Here is a 19,280-nt window from a genome sequence, read left to right on the forward strand (position 1 = left end):
CGCCAAGGGGGAGAGATTAATCCTCTTATCCTCTTTGAAACCTGATTATTCTTTTTGAACTTGTTGCTTAGGTACAAGGAGTCTGGGGAAGGACTCTATTCCCTGGAACTGTGAACATTGTCCATTTGGAAACCTTTTTCATTGGATTTGAAGTTTTGTGTTGAACTTGATCATCTGAGTATTTTTGAGAAAGCAAGAGACAATACCCTTTACACCTTAGTTATTTTAGAGTGTGAGGGCCAGAATAGGATTACGGACACAAGACTTACTTTTGTTTGGACATCTTGACACAGGACGGACTCATTTGTTTTGTTTGGGGTAGGGAAATTCCTCCTAGATTAGGGATAGTGAGTCTCCCTTGAGATCTTGGGTTTCTTCCCCTGCCAGATAAACCTGTATATCCTAAAATTCACCTCCCTGAAAAAGCTCTCTGGTAATGAAGACTGGATCATGTAAAATAAATTGGCATACTGGGAAGGTGGTTAATCGCTTCAGCAGTAATCCTACCTGACCATGAGATCGTAAGCACAGAAAGAGGGTCAAAGTGCGTTTTCGTTGAGCCACTGGAGATTTTAATATCCAAATAACTAATAGACTCCTTCTCTACCTTCATCCCATGTCTCTCTCCCTTGTCATCTAGGCTGTACCCCTTCAATTTAATCGGTAAAACACTTGAATTTGCCACATTTATCTTCAATCCTGCCAAATTCCATATACTCGTGCATAGTCCTCATTTCCCAAAACGTCTGCCCTGTGTCTTCCAGATGTCCCAGAATGTCTTCCGCAAACAGGGATATTTTAAATTCCAGATCCCCGCACCTTATGCCCCTGATGTTAGGATGGGTTCAATGGCCAGAGCATAAAGACGGGGGGAGAATAGACATCCCGGCATTGTGCCTCGCGATAACTTGAAGGCTTCCGTCAGAGTACCATTCACCTGGACTCTGGTGGTTGGGAAACTGTCACACTACTGGAAGTTAGGACCCAAACCACATGTTGTAGGTCAGAAGAAGGAGGCAGACCAAATGCTAGCATTTTACAATTTACAAATCTTTTTTATTAAAATCGTAAGAAAAGGCCTATCTGTCCGGATAAAACAAACTATGGGCCTTAGTATCAGTATCGCGGTTCCAAGTAATGATCTATCCTCTTTCAAAAAGCTATCCTATTCTAACCCTACCGCTAATTAAATACCAAAGAAAAAGAAAGGTTCCGAGGATAATGACTCCCTTCTCCTGGACAGGCTTCTTCTAGCCTTAATAGTTTATTTTCAAATAGTTCTTGGTAACCATGTGAATCAAATCTGTTAAATCTTCTAGGGGATTTTTACACCTTTTCTGCTTCGCTTCCTCTTTAATGCTTGGGTTCTCCCAATAAGGGTTTGACCCTTATCACCTTCAGAATCTTGCAGTGTCTCTAGATGGCTTTTTTTTCTTTGGATTATGCTTCAACCACTCCATGGACTTAATGAACTGTCCTTTGCCCTCTTTAAGGTATTCGTAACTACTGGGACGAGTATGATTAGTCTCCTGAGGCTCTTCCTGCCGTGTTCCCCTCCCGGGTCTCCCGCTCACATTCCTAGATTCTGATGGATTGGCATCACCGGTTCTTCCTGTGGGGTCATCCTGCCTCTCGTCTCTTCTGCACGTCTAGCGTGCAGTCTCTCTTCCAGCACTAGTGCGTGGCTGTGGAGAGCCTTTCCAATTGCGGTATTGCCGTTGTTTGAGGACCAGCCTGTTCAACTCGACGGGGTCACGCCACTGCCTCGATTCTCGTTCTCAGGCCTTCACAGTTTTGCTCTCTGCCTCTCTGTGCTTCTTCCGCCTCGTGGCTGCCAGCGTCCTCTCGGCCGAGGACTTTCCATGGCCCTCTGGTCTCTTGCCAGATTTGAACCTCCCAGGTTCCACCAACATACATTGGTTGTCCTTCTGTTTTAAGGGGGGAAGTACTGATCCCTCCCCAGTGTAGAACTATAGTCCTTTCTCTCTCATTCGCGCTCTTCCTTACTCGCTCAATCTTCTTAGTCGCAGCATGGTTGGCTGCCAACCACTGGGTAATCTTTATTTTTGGTATCCTTCTCAGTATGTTTGTCTGATGGTGAGTTGCTGTGACATTACAATAACAAACATTGACTTGTGGCGGATGTTTCTCCTGAAGCCCATTTGGTTTGAACGGTTCTTCATAAAGGGATTTAGGGAGTTCCTTGACGGAACGGGAGTCCTTGTCCCCAAAAGGTGATTCTCTCCCTCTTCGGGACAAGGACTCCGGAGAGGGACCCACATTCCGCATCCACCCTCTCACCATGGAATCCACCAGGATGAGGTCTATTCGCAAATATCAGTAGTGTTCTGCAGAGTAATGGGGGGCGGGTGTGTGGTCTTCATTGCCCTCTGGTTGCCATGCATCTAACATCCGCAACTCGTGGTTAATTTCACTGAACCAGCAGGAATCCCCCTTCTGACCTTGGGGTGTCCCTGACCGCTTCATTCACTTCCTATCCCTTACAGCATCCAGCACCATGTTGAAATTGCTACCTATAAATGGGGCCCCTTCCACAAAGAGTTGATTTTCGCAGCCAGATCCAATGCAGAAGGGTATCTGTGTGGCGCTGGGGAAGTACACCGCCCCTTCGTAGTCTTAGCACCGTGGTAACAGCCCTTTAAAAACTTGTACTGCCCCTCTGGGTCCCTTGGAATCTTCTCCACTGATTCCACCCGATGGATACACCTTTCTTCTTAGTCTGTTCTGAGGCATAGTACACCTTCTCTATCCCCATACTCTGTCCCCCCTAATCCAGTTTCCTGTAAGCAAAGGACGCCAAGCCGTAACCTTTGGAATTCACGTATTGTCATCAACCTTTTGGCAGGGGAGTTCAGCCCCCTAATGCCCATACTAGAAGGTGATGCTCAGTGGTATTTGTCTACTTGTTTGAAAAACGTTTGACCTTTTACTTTTGACCGAATTGTTTTCATAGTTTTCTTGGTCGGAATTCGGTCAAATGTTAGTATATATAAGGGTGGGGTGGAGGTAAGGGAATTTGTGGGTGGGGGTTTGGGGGCGGGAGGGTCTCACTTGTTTTCAACCAAAAAAAGACCAATGACAATTTGGTCAAATGTGAAAAAGTCGAATATTTTTGTCCAAGTAGACCTAAAACATGCTCAGATAATCTGCCCCAGTCGTATTGCATCTTTAACTTCTGACCGTTCATTTGCCTTCTCATGACCAAGCTGGGCCACCAGTACGGCCCCTCTCCCACTTCTTACCAACAATCTACACGCTTGTGACCTGAATCCCACCCTTTGTTTGTCCCTAATGCTTCGCCCCCTTCCCAACCTTCTCGCTCCCTTCTCCCTCCGAGCCCCTGTTTTACCCATGGTTTCTCTTCTTTGCAACACCGGGCCCACCCCACATAGAGGCCTCTCAATGTTGATCAATGTCCGCCGTACCGCTCCCATCAGCAGTTGCTTTTGCCAGGCCCCTATTGCCTGTCCACTGGGACAGCCCCCCTTACCCGAAAAATGTACCCTCTCACTGAGGGAACCACCCAGTCACCTTTTCCTATGGAGAGGGTATTCATCTTCTAAAATTTTTGGGATTCTGGATCTCTCCTCCTTTCAAAGGGACTTCTCCCTCTCGAGGGGCCTTTGCACTGCAAATCGTCCTGCAGTGGGGGGTCTCTCCAGCACTCGCCATACAATGTTGCTGCTTGCAACCTTGGCTTCAACACAGACCGGTCTTGTATCGGTCTCCCCAACTCACCGGCTGTGTTGCTTTCACTGAGGCAGCTTTGTTCTTGGAGCCAAGTACAGTACCACAGTCTGTGGAGATTCTCCCTGCCTTGATTACTGATGCGGGAGAGCCCCGGGTACCTCCGACACACAATGCAGGATTCTTCAGCCTGGTTTCCTGGTCTGAAGCTTTCTCTCGAGGTCTTGTGAAAGTAACAGTTTCTTGTCGGAAAGGTCAAGGGAACTTTCCTCCTTGCGACCCCCTTCTGTTTTGCCGCCGTCTTTCTCTTCTGGTTAAACTGCCATCTTGGAACTGCTGTTTTTTCATGTAATTTGTCTCATCCAGAGTGTGCTCTCGTGCTCACCCTTTTATCCGTGTGGGGAAGTGTAATGGAAGTCAGGTGAGCGGGATGATCATTAATTGCCTGACCATTGTATTGGGACACGGCAGGTACACGGCTCGGGTGTTAGTCTGTTTTCCCTTAGAGCGACTGTCGGTGAGAAAGTGTAAGTGTTGTAAAAGGGAGTCGGGGGGGGGGGTAGAGTTCCTAAATATCCTAAATGGTAGAATGGGGTAAAGGTGTTATAAGGAAGGGGATACCGTGTCTCACCGTCTGGTGTCCCACTCCCAGTCCCCAAAGACCCCTCACCCAAGTGATCCTGCCCACACTGCTTTTCACCCCCAGGAACTGGATCCAAAAGCGATGGCCGTGTCCTGGCCACCTGGATGACAGATCTCCGGGGACTAGTGGGTGAGACACCTTCTGGTTTCTCACATATGTCACTCTTTGTAGCTCTCTTGTCTTCCATCGCGGAAGGGATTGAGCGATTTCCAGTCCCCAACATCTCTGGTGGCAAATTGGTTCTTTGAGTGTTGGAGTATTTCTCTCCAACTCATCGGAGAGTCCTTGGCCATGATACTTAACTGCTACCAAGTGCAAGTGTTCAAGGGAAATTGTGACAGTTTATTCCAGATGTATGCCTCAATATGGAACCCCTCAGCAGGTCTCTGGGTGACAAGACAAAACTTTCCTCTATGCCAGTCACTCAGTATCTTGGGAGTTGCAGGGAAGGGCTGAATTTTCCCTCACCTCACCCAGGTACAGAGGGGAATATCAACTTGTCTTCCTCCAGTCACAACTTCTCCTCTTCCACTCTGGGTGTCTTCCCGGGCCTTCTTAGTTTTCCACACCTCAAATCACAGCTCTTGCCAACCTGTGTGAAAAAATGACTGGTAGTCTCACATAGGTCCCGGTTACCACCACTGTGATATGTCCAGACCTCTGTCTTCCTGTGGGATGCCCTCCTGTCATCGCTCTTGTGAGCCTTTTGTCTCCCCCCGCCCCCTGAGATGGTGTGAACTGAGGAGAGACTTTCTCGTCCGCACTTCACTTCGCTGACCCCCTTTACACCTTTGGTGTCTCCGACGCTGTTTCCATTACCTCCTGCAGCACGAATGAGGGGGGAGGAGGGGGTGGTTGTGCTAGCTTTAATTGACCCCTGCTGCAGGGCTCCACCACATGAGGAGCCTCGTTATCCTGGCTTTCAAAGCTCACACAGCCCGCCAAACTGGTCTCGGCACAGCGCGAAGGCTCAGGCCGCTGGATGGGGAACACCGGCCTTCCCGACACCGCACCATGGAAGCTCTGCTGCCCCTCAGGTAGAAGGGCATCCCTCCGTTCCACCCTGATCGCTATGCCCAATCACTACCACCACCTCCCGTGTGTCATTAGGGGAGGCCGGTACCGTTGAGGCGAGATGGCCGCCTAGTTTCTTCAATCCTAGGCAGGCTGTGGCTCCCCATCAGACATGGTGAGCTCTGAGTGACCATGCTCCGTTCGCCGCTCTGTTTCCTTTTCCGGGATCGCCTCTGTCTTGAGTTTCATCTAGTGGTCAATGTGGTCGGGAGTCCACCGCCAGACCCTCCCCTCACCTGCTCCTCTGTGGTGGGGCTCTCAGTCACTGTTACAGGCCCCCGGGAGAAAGTAAGGGGTCCAGGGCCTTATTCATCTCTGTGGAGAGGAGCTTGACTGTGGGGGGCAGCCATCTTGTCTGCGCCCCCTTGTGACCTCCAGCTCTACTATTACTCCCAAAACTGAAGAGGTTATGTATATTTTTAATGTGTATGAAATCAAATTGTGCAATTGCTTTACAGTTAAAAAAAATATATATATTTGCTTAAACTCTTTCCATTGGGTATGGGACTTACTTTTTTACTCCTAATTTTAAAAATAGGCAGTTAAACACTCGCATTTCAAAATCCCATCTGGAGCACTGGTAGTAGTGTATTGGAGGGAGCTATAACATTGATGGGTGAAGGCAGGTAATAGGAGTGAGAGACATTGGTGGGACAGAGTAGAGAAACGCAGGAGTAGCAGAGAAAGTGTAGAGTTGAACGGAGGAGAGTAGTGAGTGGAGAATAGTCATCAGATCTGTGGAGAGGGACATCTTGGGAGGAAGACCACCAGTTGAAGCTTTAGCTTTGTAAGGCACAACCCTCCAATCCCTTTAAAATTAACATCATTAATACTGTAGGTTTAGTCTAGGAAATCCCTGAGGGAGGTGGGAATCTAGCAATGCCATCACTGCCTCTCCGGGGAAACTCTCTCCTCATATGGTCAGAGAAAGGCAGCTGCTACCTGATCCTAACCATGGGGGTGGCTGTCTAAGGGAGGACCGTATGGGGGGAGAAAACCCTCCTGGGAAGGAGGTGGACTCACTAGCTGGAACATGGTATCCTCCTTTCCACTCGCGGTATGACACCAACCCGTTAATTTCCCAATCCCATATGGCATACTGTAATATAAAACCAGAACATCCAGTCCAGACTGACAAAAAGGCTATTTCATACCCTTGTAGTGGAATGACTTGAGACAAAGAAGCGCACTAGAGCAATGCAGAGTGCTGAAGCCAGAGATGCGTTCTAGTTGTTGGAATGATCCGATGGGTGCTGTGGTGATTAAAAACAGTAGGTGCAGTAACCTAGAGAACCACTACACCTGATGCAGGTCGGGAAACCGTGAAGAAGCAAGTTGCAGGGCGGAGCAAGGAAGTCCAGTCGTTCACCACGTATAGGCCAAGAGCAGAGGAATCCATGGAACGAAGGCTGAGGCTTCATGGATACCGGAGAGCCGACAAGATGTCTGCAAGAGGAGGAAGCAAGGCGCTGGGACAATTGCAGACTGCAGAGAACACCGAAGCAGCCAGGAGAAACCGTTAAGCCCAGAAAGGGGACATAGGATGCCGGGAGGGCTTTGTGGCATACACTGCACACCATTGAAGGAAAATTACATTAACTGGTGAACCCGAGCATATGAGCTGAGACGCCCAGTCGATTGTAGAAGGGAGCAAGTGAAAGCGGGTTGAGGACCCAATGTTTCAGTGAAGAAAATATAAATGTGTGGAACTGTTGTATGTTAAAGTCCTGGCATGAGAGTACACTAGGGAAACTGATTGCAAGACTAGGACCTGCACCCAGTTGTGTTTAGGCAAGTGTTTGGAAGTGGAGGGCAGTGTACCATACTGAAATAGGACTTGCCAAGAATCTACATTTTAAACTGAAGAGATCAAGAGGAGGGACTCGTCCTCTTGAGCGTGTGAAATCCAGGGGAAGGGAGTCATCCCCCTGGAGTTGGAACTTGATCATTGTCCGTAGGGGAAGGGAGGCATTCCCCTAGCGATTGGAAATTGTGTACTGTGAACATTGCAACCAATGGAGGGGAGTCATTCCCTTTGGGATTGCACATCTGAGGAGCCAAGATTAGAGAAATAACTTCTTGGAATTGTGAAAGTGAGAAAGAGATCAAGGGAAGAACTGTACCCTTTGAAACGGAACTGTAAAGAACATGAGAAACTCGGGGCAAGGGAATAGTCTTCTGAGACTTGTGGAACTTTGTTTTTTTATTTCTTTTGCATCTTTTGAAAAGCGCTACAGATGACCAGTTGAAAGACAAGACTATTTCCCTTTTCGCTTTATCTTTAGTTTAGCGTGTAAGGGTCAGGCTACGATTTGGACACTGGACAGAGAACTTTCCTTTGGACATTCTGACAGACATCCTTTAGTTTTGTTGAGGCTGGGAAACCCCTCTTTGTACTTAAAGTCTTTAACAACCGCTCATCATAGAGAAGGTACATTTTAGCATACTTGGGGAGGGGGTACTTTTTAGACTAGAGAGAGAGGAACAGCCCTTCGCAAGCCCCGCTAGCCTCACTTTTCAAGCCCTTGCCTTTTATTGAACCATCTGCCTGTCATTATAATGAAAACTATTCTTTGATGAAAAGAGAAGTTGCTGCACTTTATGCTGATTTCTATTTCAATAAAACCCTAGAATCTTCTAGAGACACTTCAATTTATTTAAATTGGTTTGGCTCAATGGACGCTCCTTTTGGGTGTGTTTATTACCTTAATTGGGTAATCTATCCCATCTGTCCCTTTGCCTCAAGTTGCTGAGTCTGGCCATGGCCTGCCAGCTAATTTGAAGTCTGACACAAGTGCCCCCTGTTGTGTGCTGTTCCGCATTGGTGCTCTGAGGTTCTGATGGCCCCAGCTGTTCCGAGTGTTGTGCAATATTTTCCCAAACATTTCTTGCTGTGAATGGTAAGCAGGCACAATGGCAACTTTGTTGTGCGGGAGTCTTGATGCTCACCATGCTGAGGTCTTGTTCTGTTGAGTCCGGCCTCACTGAGCAGCAGTGAATATATGCAATAGTGTGTCTTCTATACAGTCCAATCATTCTCGTTATTTTCATGGGCATGGAAGGTTATTACTGGCCTCATAAATAACTGTTGGACAGGCTTTGGGAGTAGGGGAAAAGCATCTTCACTTTGTTCATAAAGAGACGTATCTCTGTGCAGTTGATGTATGGAGGATGTAAGCCTTGAGGAGGCCTTTGGAAATCCCATTCCTGCCTGCTTTCATATCAGTAGTCTGGGTGCGTTTTTAGGCCAGCTTCCCAGAACCCTCCTCAGCTCTTCCAATGGGATCAAGACACGAGATGAACAAAAGACTAATGTTCTAAATTTAGTCCACTGTTTTTGCACAGATGTAATGCTTAATTTAAAACCTACTCACTGACTTGATAGACGTACTGCTGATCATTATCCTTCATGGCTGTCTCCTTCCAAAGATGTGGATGTGTTTCCATCATTGGTATTTGTCTTTGTAATGAGTTATGTTCACAGCAAATGCTGACCCTCCTCTCCAGATAGTAAGTAATTGTCCACAGTACTGTATAGCCTGTTTTACCTTTTGATGTGTGCAACACCACCTTCCTTGTGTACAGCTATACAAACGAGACCAAGTGAGGCATTTATTGATGGTACAATGGGAGCCCAAGCTGTAAAGGACCTTGGGTATATTTGGTCATATTTAGTCCAAGTCAGTGAAGAAGGAAGCCTGACTAGTGCAGAAATCTTAAGTGTCCAGTCCTGTTTCTTTCCTTTGAATTATGGGATTTGTCGTTTTTTTCTTTCCTGTTTATAATTTAGGAAACCTACACGTCCCAGAAGTCCAGGTAAGAACAGGGCTGGGTGGCCTTCTCACGCATGGCCAAGGTTTTCTTAAGAGCTCTGCCACGGGGAGTCTGAACGGGATTACCCAAATTGTTCGAATGCACAATTGACCGAATTACAAGGGTCCGAATTGACCTTTGCACAATTGACCATATATGATTTGGGTGGGGGTTGCAGGGGTTCCCCCCCACATATGTGTAACAATTGACCTTCGAAATTCGGTCAATTGTGCAAAGGTCAATTGTTGTTCGAACAAATATGACTCAAACAATTCGTATACAACCGTTTGAACTTGCCTAATCACTGATTGATACCTAGATGTATTGGAGGTGGGAACATGTACAGCACTAATTCTACAATTAAGGGTTTTTCCTCCTATTCATTTTACATGGGGGTGATCTAAAAGAATCCCATGCATTCTGACAGTGCTCCAGTTCAATGCTTTGACTTTTAGTATCTAGTATCGGTCCAAAGACCTTAGCCACAACATAGGCATTTTACAGTGGTGTAGAAAGCAGTTTTACTGTTTCACCTTTTAGTTCTTTCTACCGTCTCCTAGTGGACGTTCTGAGAACAAATAACTAGTTTTACTATTTCACTGAACTTACTGAAATTCCTTTCGGAACAAACTCTGCAAGTTGTGGGGGCTGGTCAGTACTTTCCTATGGACATTTTATGAAGAACTGTTGTTGCCCCTCACAACCCAGGCATAAGATTGTTTTGCTAACACAGAGACTGATCTGTACAGAAAACCTGAAGCACAAGCAAGAAAGACATACCAACTCGGCCACAGTGAGAGGTGGAAAATTACCAACGCTACAGACACACTGGCAGAAGTACTAAAACATTTACAGAGAGTGAGAAACGGAGACACAACAGAAAAATTGGGAGGCATACAGTAGGCTCCACAGAGCTTAAAAACGCATACTGCTAGAGACAGATAAACCAGCATTGTCACTGAAAGATTGTGACAGAGTCTGAGATATGAAGAAAACAAATATTCCAATCACCTGTACAGAGAATATGTTCTGGCTCAAGTAGGAAATTGCCTTGTTCATTCTTTTGAAACATAATTTTACAAGCACCTTTTAAAGATGGACACTAACATACTCATACCCAGTCTCTTATATCCCTGTTACATGCCGTTGTTTGAGGTTTCTATCAAGGTTATATCTGGTATTAACTCACACTTCCTTTCCTTCTTTCTAGGATCTCAAGGATGACTTAAAAGGGGATCTTTCTGGTAATTTTGAACACCTCATGGTTTCCCTGGTAATGCCACCTGCTGTTTTTGATGCTAAGCAGATAAAGAAATGCATAAAAGTAAGTTTACAAAATTATGGTTTTTGTTAGTTTGTTTGTAAAGACTATTGTTGGAGAAGTTCAACTTTCAACTGTCTTAACTGCCGAAGCTGCGATGGCTGTATAGTAGTCCAGCACAAGTAGAAATGTAAATTGTATCTTACTAGTGTAAGTGAGCAAAGGAAGGTAGGAGCTTCAAATGAATAGACAGCTAAAATATATGGGTCAATGACGAATTTGCTCGCCTCTTAAAATAGAAGTGTTCTGAGACTATTCCAATTGGCACAATTTATTTGAGGGAAATGAGATCAATTGAACGATTTGGGAGACATGGTCTTAATAATTTGTTATCAGACAATATTTTGATTGTAAAAAAGAGCACCTGCTTCAATCTTCAATGGTGAAGGGGATCAACAGAAGAATCTAAAGGCAACCTTTGGGTAACAAAACACATTTTATTGTGCTGCACACATCAGAGTGGGAGTAAATATAGTGAGGGCAGAAGAGCATAATACATGAGGAAATGTTTGTAAAGTTCAAGATCTGACTCTGCTGGGGTCATCAGCTTAGGTTTAAGTTAAAAAATAGTTTGAGATTTAGTGCCAACTCTGTGTCAGTACCTTTTCCTTCATACCCCAAAAACCCAGACCCTTCCTGATTTCCTTGGATGCAGTGTTGAAGGGACCCTGGGTTGTTGCAACAATCCCAGAGATGAAGGTTGTCCTCCTGGACTGAAGGCATTCTTTTTGCCATTTACTGTTTATTTCCCCTACCATCTGCTATGGGGTGATTTTCATGGAGTCCTCATTCTAGGCCGCACAGGGGGCAATAGCTCATCACTTTATCCTTTGTCTTGTTCTACAGGGAGCCTCACCCAGATTTGATTTGTCCATTTGTGTTACCTCTCCTGGCTTATCCTATAAGCCACCTATTTGCTGGAGCCCCGGAGTTGGTGCCCACCGGTTGTGGTCCACTAGGCTAGTGTTCTTAACTGCCTTTTGTGATCTTGCTAATCCACGAAAGCCGGATGACTCTGCACCTCACTGTCCACCTATTTCTTTTTCCCGCCTCCTCCTTGTAACCATCTTCCTACATTGGATTTCCAACTCCTCTCCTCAGCTGGCTTTCCCCCTCCCTCTTCCTGGTCACTCCTTCTGCAGTACCACCCTCCCTTTCCTGAATCTTGTCATCCTTTCTTCCAATGTTACTCTGTTTCTGGACCTTCTCCATCCCCCAAATTGTTTACTTTTCCCTGTCTTCTGCCCGATTCCTCCTTTCCTACTGCTTCTCCTCTCTCGCACACCTTCCTGTACCTGTACTACGCTTCCAGCTTTGATCCGACTCAGACCCTCCAACTTTCCCAACTGCCACATTATTATAATTTGGTTTTCAAACTGTTGGCCGTACTAAGTTCTTAAACAAGTGAACCTGCAGGGACTTTGACCTGGTCCAATCCATCGGCCTGAGCCCAATTGGCTCCACTCCCACATTCTGTGCATCTAAGGCACTAACCAGGTCGCATCTTTAAATCAGGAAACTTTGATAAAGTGACCTCCCAGTATTTGTTACCCGGACCTGGGGGTAATATCCCTAGGTCCTTAAAATCTCCATTACCACAAAGGAGACTGAGTGCACGAGTTAATCTGGCAGATTGCCAGTTTTCCAGGAGCCAAGCCTCTGGTTTAGCTTCCCAATATTTTGCCTTTAAAACAAAAGATCCTCCTTCTTAATGGCCGTGGGAATCAGCGGCCACTCCTCGATGCCCAGATTCATTAGCCTTGCCCTTATGTACTCCATTGTTTTCTTATCCCCATGATTACATCCCTATGAAGGGATGATTTGTGATTCGTGAAACCCTATTTACCAATATGATAAATGCCTAGCTTTGTCTAGACACACATCATGGGATACTTTTTTGGGTCACTAATAGGCACAGGGAAAAAAGCATTCTCCTTCTTGATTGGCTAAGAGTATTCCCTTATTCCCCACACTTCAGCTCTAGTTTAACCAGCAGAAACTGCCCTGACATTGTAGAGTGCCTCAATTTCTCTTGGCACAGGACCTCCCAGTCTTCTTACAAACCTCTGAACTCCATTGGCTGCCACTGTTTCTGCATTTTTAAATACCTGTGTCCTCCAACCCCCTCTTTGAAGAAAAGTGGATACCGACATAGCCAAATGGTCCACTGAGAACCAGAGCTATTAGCTCTTGTACCTAATGTGAGAAACCAGAAGGTGTCTCACCCGCTAGTCCCTGCGGATCTCTCGCTCTTTCTCAGGTGGCCAGGGCACAGCCATCGCCTTTGGATCCAGACCCTGGGGGTGGACCAGTGCGTGAGGATTACTTGGGCGAGGGGTCCTCTGGGAGTGGGACACTGGATGTTGAGACGCGGTATCCCTCTGTTCCCTGAAACTCCTCTACCCCATCCTACCCGATGGGATATTTATAAACTCGAACCCCCTCCTGCCCTACCCACTCTCCTGCACAAACACTTTTACACTGACAGCCAGCTCTGGGAGAATACAGACTCACAACCGAGCCATCAACCTGGCCTGTCCCAATACTATGGTCAGGCAATTATCGACAATCACTGTTAAGGAGAATTCTCAGAAATTTCCGAATTCCCTTCTACCTTAGAGACCCCCAGCACTGCTGGACTTTAGGACTTTTAATTTCTAACCTGGAGAGAGTGAGACTTTTTTTTCCCACTCTGTCATGTATTTTTCTGTGATTTGGACTGTTTCTTTTGATTTTGGAGTCTGACAAACTCCATATGCATCATCTTTACATTGTGACGGACAGCACCTTCAGTGCAGTGGCACAGGGAACTCTCTTAGATTTCCCAAAGGTTTAAATACCTTCTCTGGGTAAAACTCCTGCTTGCAAGAGCAGTAAAGTGAAATTGACTTTACTTACATTTTGTAACTTTCTAGACCCAGCACACGCTATTTTACGATAGGGTGCGGGAGGTGTTACTTAGTATCCCCTTTGTCTAGTTTTCACGTAACATTTTTATGTTACCCTTTCTACAATTAATGGCTGACGCCAGTGGTTTTACGTTTTCCTACCATTGTGTTTCTATCGCGGGCTGCATTTGCAGCTGCAGTAGAGCACCCATGGGTGCCCAGGGCCATTTTGTCAAAATGGCCCTGGTCTTCTTTTTTCGCCATTTTTGGTTGGAAAGCTCCTTCTTGAGATTTACTCTGTGCGCCAAACCAGGTTTGGTCCATTTGTTCATTTGGTCTTTGGCGTAATTCACTGGTGACGCGCACCTCTGGCTCCAGCGTGTCTGGCAGGGGCAGGAAGTGAGGGAGGTGCTTAATCCCCTTAGATACAGGAATGCACCCAAAGGCGATTGGCCGGCTGGCTGTCCTTGAAGGACAGCCACCCTGCTGTGTGAGTGACAGCTAGGCTGCGAATGAATGTGAGAAACCTGCATAAAAGGCAAGGCTTTTTGCTTGGAAGGCAGAGTCGACCACTGGACGAAGGAATCCGAAGAAGAACTTGGAAGAGATGCCTGCTGCAACTTGTGGACCGTTGCTCCCGGTGAAGCCCTGATGCTGTGCTGAAGCTCCAAATTCGCCTTGACTAGAGAAGCCCTGGAACCGACGACTTCCCCCGTTGGATTGGTGGAACCAATCAACCCCAAAGTAAACTCGTCTGGACATCCTCTCGGAGCTGGCTGTACTTCCATTGCTGCTGCAGGAACCAAAGTGCCTGGGAGAGGAACACCAGACTGAGTGCATCGCTTTTAAGTCAGACCCGAGCTTCATGAAGATCCTCCGGACTCCCTTCAAGCAAACTGACCAAGCCTGAGCCGCTTCCACAGAGTGCTGGACCCCAGATGCAAGGAAAGTCCATAGTGGTGTCCGAGAACCTGCAGTGGTGCTATTTGGAGAGACGCGAGGAGCTGAAACTGCAAAGTGCAGCTGATCTGAAGTTTGCCCATTGCTGCCACCGACCTTCCAGTTGTAGTGGAGGAATCCCCAGACGTCCTCCCTCTTGTCCCCACGATTGAGGCCCAGGAACACAGGATCTGCAGACCTACACAGGAACAGAAGCCAGCTGGAAGCAATTTTTCTTCTAACCAAAGGTACTGTAAAACTTAGAGGGCTTACCTCCTGTCGTGTAACCTTACTAGTTCTCAGTTGAGACTTGTCTTGGTTGCCTTTGCAGAGTTGCTTGCAGCTTTGCCCCTCACAAAAATCCCAGCTGGTGGCCCTTCAGTGATTTCATTTCTACAAACATTTCTAAAAACATTGTGCAAGACTTTTACTTACCTGCAAGAAGATCTCCATCTCCCCTAGACTTTGCTCAATTACCATTGGCTGTCCTGGCTCCCTGAGAGACTCTTACCTCTGACTTTGTGCTTTTGCCTCTCCCCCAGGAAAGGGTTCATTTACTTTGCATTGGAGCGTTTACCAGTTGATGAATTATTTGCTAACCTTTGTTTTATTCCCCTAGCTAACCTTTGCACCAAACTCAGTATTGATCTAAATGCACCAGTGATAAATCAATGTCCACAGTGTCCTAGCTATTTAAGTCACCTAAGGGTGTAGGAAGTGTCTGTGTGCCATCCCCAATGGGTATCATCTGATTAGAGAAACTAAGAGTGTGTTTTGAAGTACATTTTAAAGTGTTACATGTTTTTCTCCCTTCTAAAGAAGGCTTATTCAACTGACTGTTAAATTAATAATTGTTAAATCACGAAACCTTGAGTGTAAGAGTTTATTTGAATACTTGTCACTGTGAAGCTCTGTGTAAAAACCCTAGTGCTCAGATTGACCCCTCTTGAGACCAGCCTGGCTGCTCAGCCACACTACCAACCTGTGTAGTACAGACGTATAGCAAAGGTTGGGTTACCTATTGCCAGGAGGACACGATTGGTGTAGTCTCCCAAAGGGTACTGCCCCCAATCTTGCCTAACAATCACTCGCACTTTACTTCCATTACACTTCCCCACATGAATAAAAGGCGAAGCATGAGAGCACACTCGAGTTGGCAGCTGAACGAGAGGAGAAAGACGGCCAGGCACAATAGGTTTGTGAGATGGTCAACAACCTTGACCTTGCTGTCAAGAAGCCAGTATTTTCAAGAAAACTTCAAGGCATAAAACGTAAGACCAGGGAACCAGGCTGAAGAATCCTGCATTGTGTGTCAGAGATACCAAGGGTCGTCAACAACCTTGACCTTGTTGTCAAGAAGCCAGTATTTTCAAGAAAACTTCAAGGCATAAAACGTCAGACCAGGAAACCAGGCTGAAGAATCCTGCATTGTGTGTCAGAGATACCAAGGGTCCTCCCGCGTAACTGACCAAGGTGGGGTGAAGCAGCAGATGCCGTGGTATCGTCCTTGGCTCCAAGAACAAAGAAGCGACTGAGAACAACACAGCCAGTGAGTTGGGGAGGCCGATGCCAGACCGCTCTGTGTTGAAGTCATGGTTGCAAGCAGCAACATTGTAAAAAGAGTGCTGGAAAGAACATTGTTAAACGCATGTGATGAAAGACATGAGTGAAGCTAAATTGTTGGTGAATATTTGAACATTAAAAGGAAAGATACTATGCCGTTGAGAGCATGGTTCGGCACTGTGAATGTGCTCAGTCGAAGGTTTCTGCACGGTATCCTGACAAGAGAAAGGAAAGTAGAAGATTGATGTGAAGTGTACATTTTGTGAAGGGAATCGAAGTGGTCGTGCAACGGTTTAAGCAAAACCCATTGCACATTCGTAAGTCTTCGATTCTGGTATCACGAGGGATCTGAGCCCGGACTAGGGGGACCTGTGGTCCGAGCCTGAAGAAGGGGGAAGTGTCTTGAATTTGTGAAAGTGAAAACCCTGACAAAGGAAAGGAAGGTTTGTGTTTTGTTTGTTACATCAGGCCCTCTGCAAATAAGAGACTGTCATTGTGAGAGAGACTTTGGCGGAAGGCCCTCGTGGATAAGAAGCCAGAGTGTGTGTGAAGCCCGCACGTGAAGCCTTGCCCCGTGCTGAAAACAGGGAGGGAGGGCCGGGGGGGGGGAGAGCCAACTGCTCAACTATCCCGACATATTTCTTGAACACTTTTCTTTTGCATACATTATCCCACACTATTTGGTATTTAGAAGTAAGGATTAGCAATATGTCTATTAGTATAGGGACTTTTATTTTGACACTCTATTAGGACTGCATTATTATTATTTAATGGCCGTAGCTTGCTCCCATCTTTAGATTTAGGGTTAGATGAGCGGTCTACCAACCCATTGAAGTTCAATAAACACCCTTGAACTGTGATCACGTGTCTGTCTTCACTGTTTGATACCATGTCTTCCTTACACTACCCACTGAATCCTCTATTTGGACTCACCAAGCACAAGGTGACTATACTGGCAAAATACTTGTGCCAGTATTATATGGAGGCAAGAGCACGTCCTAGCATTCGAGAAGGCAATGCCTGCAAACATAAAGGCCAGCATCTCTAATCCCCTATTTGTTTCACGAAAGTCACCATCTGCCGCGTTTCCAAGCCTTTTCATCAATGCATGACAAAGTTTGTTTCAAATGTAGGTATTGTTTTTGCTTGTAGTATTCTTAATATATATCCACAAGTATGGGTCTATCAAGAACACAATACAGAGAAACAAATGCAGTACACACAGACATGTCCAGCTAGGCACAGAGGGGTGGCCAGGTCAACTGGATCACAAGTGGCAAAACCTTGAGGTTTGTTCATAGATTGAGTTCATATCTGTATTTGTCACTGGCTTGAATGAGTGACCATGGTTCTTATATAAGTGGGAAGGAAGGATTCTGGGTGGTAATTATCCCATTTGTTAGTCTTAATGGGATAGTAGTGGTATTGTGTGCTGTATGGGTCAGAAGAGAGGCTAAAACACAGCAGTGACATTCCTTGGGCTATAAAGCTTTATTAGATGAAAAACAGGGTCTGAAAATCACCTCTCTATCCGTAGTTCTAAGAGGGGTTCCCTGCCTCAAAACAATCTAACGAATAAGTTGGGATGTCAACTAAAACGTTAGTCACCGTCGTGTCCAAAAACCGAGCTTTGACCCTCACACAATAACAGAACACTAAAGTGAAGGGATATGTTCTTCTCCCTTTGTGCTGCTAAAAGTTCTTCAATAACAAACTTCTAGATTGTTGTAGCTTTCCCGCCCAGCTGGGGGGCGGACATGGGCTTTAATGGCCCACCTGCCCAAGCTTTGGTAGGCCCAGCCGGGCGTGAAAGCTATTCGCACCCCGGGATTTACAGAGTTGCAGATAGTTTAATTTCTTTTTTTTTTTTCATCCAATGGGAGATCACCTCTGCGCGAGACCATCTCCTGTCGGAGAAAAAAACTCTGTAAAAAGCATGTTGCAAAATGGCTGCCGCCAGCCTAATAGGGACCTAGCCCCTTTTCTATTTCAATGGCGGCGGCCAGACGGGAAGATAATGCAGACCGAGCGCAAGGCTCCAGTCCTGCAGGGCAGTTGGGGTGGGGGTAGGGGAGGCAACAGGGAGAGACTCCCTGTTGCCTCCCCATGTTCGGAAAAAGGAAAAAGTGGCACCCGGGGATTGGCCTCAGGTGACTGGAACAGGGGGCAGGGATTATGAAGGTGTAGGACTTTGCAAAGCAGAGCGCTGTGGAAGAGAAGGGTTATAACATGTTCTCTGGGGAATTTCGTCCTTAATCCCATAAGGGACTTCCTCTCCCATATGATCCACCTCCTGTGCACTATGCCCAGGGGGATTATCGTACTGTGGACGTACCACCCTGGCCCCATGGGAAACATCTCCCGCCAGGCTGCGGAGAAGGAACAACATCCTCAGATTCGTCACAGTGCCCTTTGTTTTTCTTCCTTACATAAACTTGTAATGTATTTATTTCAGGGTTCTGGAACAAATGAACATGCTCTTACAGAGATCATGGCTTCAAGGAGTGCCAAACAAATGAAGGAGATATCCCAAGCATATTACACAGGTAAATGTTGTTTTTAAATAAATCAACTAAGAATTGATTGCATCCAATATCTTCTCTACTTCCAACATACCATATAAAACACTTAATTTGGCTGGTCTTTCATAAAATGAGAAATAAAAATATGAATTTGTCTCGGATGGCTGACAAGTGGGGGTGAGGTAAGTATTCAACATAAGGGGTGATTCTAAAATACATGCATTAATGTTTCAGAACAACAAATTAATGATGTATCACTTTATCGCCCACTTGCTGCTGGACTCCCAACACAGATTGCATCAAAACCTAAATATTCCCGACTCTTTTGCATTTCATTATTCAAGAGATTTGCATGGAACCATTCCCCCTTTGTCTTGCAGCCCCAAGTAAGCACTAGGGGCTTTAGACAGGTAGGTTTACCCGAAGTGTGGTTGGTGAAGAGAATGACAAGAGATTTAGGCAACCTGTCCTTTTGAAATAACCCGACAAGTGGTATAGCTCATTTTCCTGGATCCCATATTCATGACCATGGTCTGTATTGGAAAACTAGTGTACAAACCACTGCTTTCCAGTTTCCGTATTGCACCCCCTTTATCCTGAAAAGTTAAATATTTTGGAGAAGAACCAGCAGCATTCTCTTTTCTTCACAACAAAAATCTTCTGTGAGTTCCTGGGAGTTGGGTTATGTTTTTTTTTAAGTGTTCATACTGCACCAATCACAAAGTGATCTTACAGGGCCGGTACTTCATGTGAAAAATCGGTCTATTGTTCAGCTCCCACAGAAGTAACTGTACCATAATCTGTGGAGG

General features: G+C 46.0%; 1 protein-coding gene across 1 annotated transcript in view; it reads left to right on the plus strand.

Moving 5' to 3' along the window:
• Positions 1 to 19,280, plus strand: part of ANXA3 (annexin A3) — a 542,330-nt gene that overhangs the window by 146,628 nt on the left and 376,422 nt on the right. Inside the window, exons 5-6 of the mRNA XM_069626342.1 lie at positions 10,449 to 10,562; positions 18,405 to 18,495. Coding sequence (XP_069482443.1) covers positions 10,449 to 10,562; positions 18,405 to 18,495 — 205 coding nt within the window. The remainder of the gene's footprint in view (positions 1 to 10,448; positions 10,563 to 18,404; positions 18,496 to 19,280) is intronic.

The sequence above is a fragment of the Ambystoma mexicanum genome, chromosome 6p, assembly GCF_040938575.1.
Source record: "Ambystoma mexicanum isolate Mex_15411 chromosome 6p, UKY_AmexF1_1, whole genome shotgun sequence".
NCBI lineage: Eukaryota > Metazoa > Chordata > Amphibia > Caudata > Ambystomatidae > Ambystoma > Ambystoma mexicanum.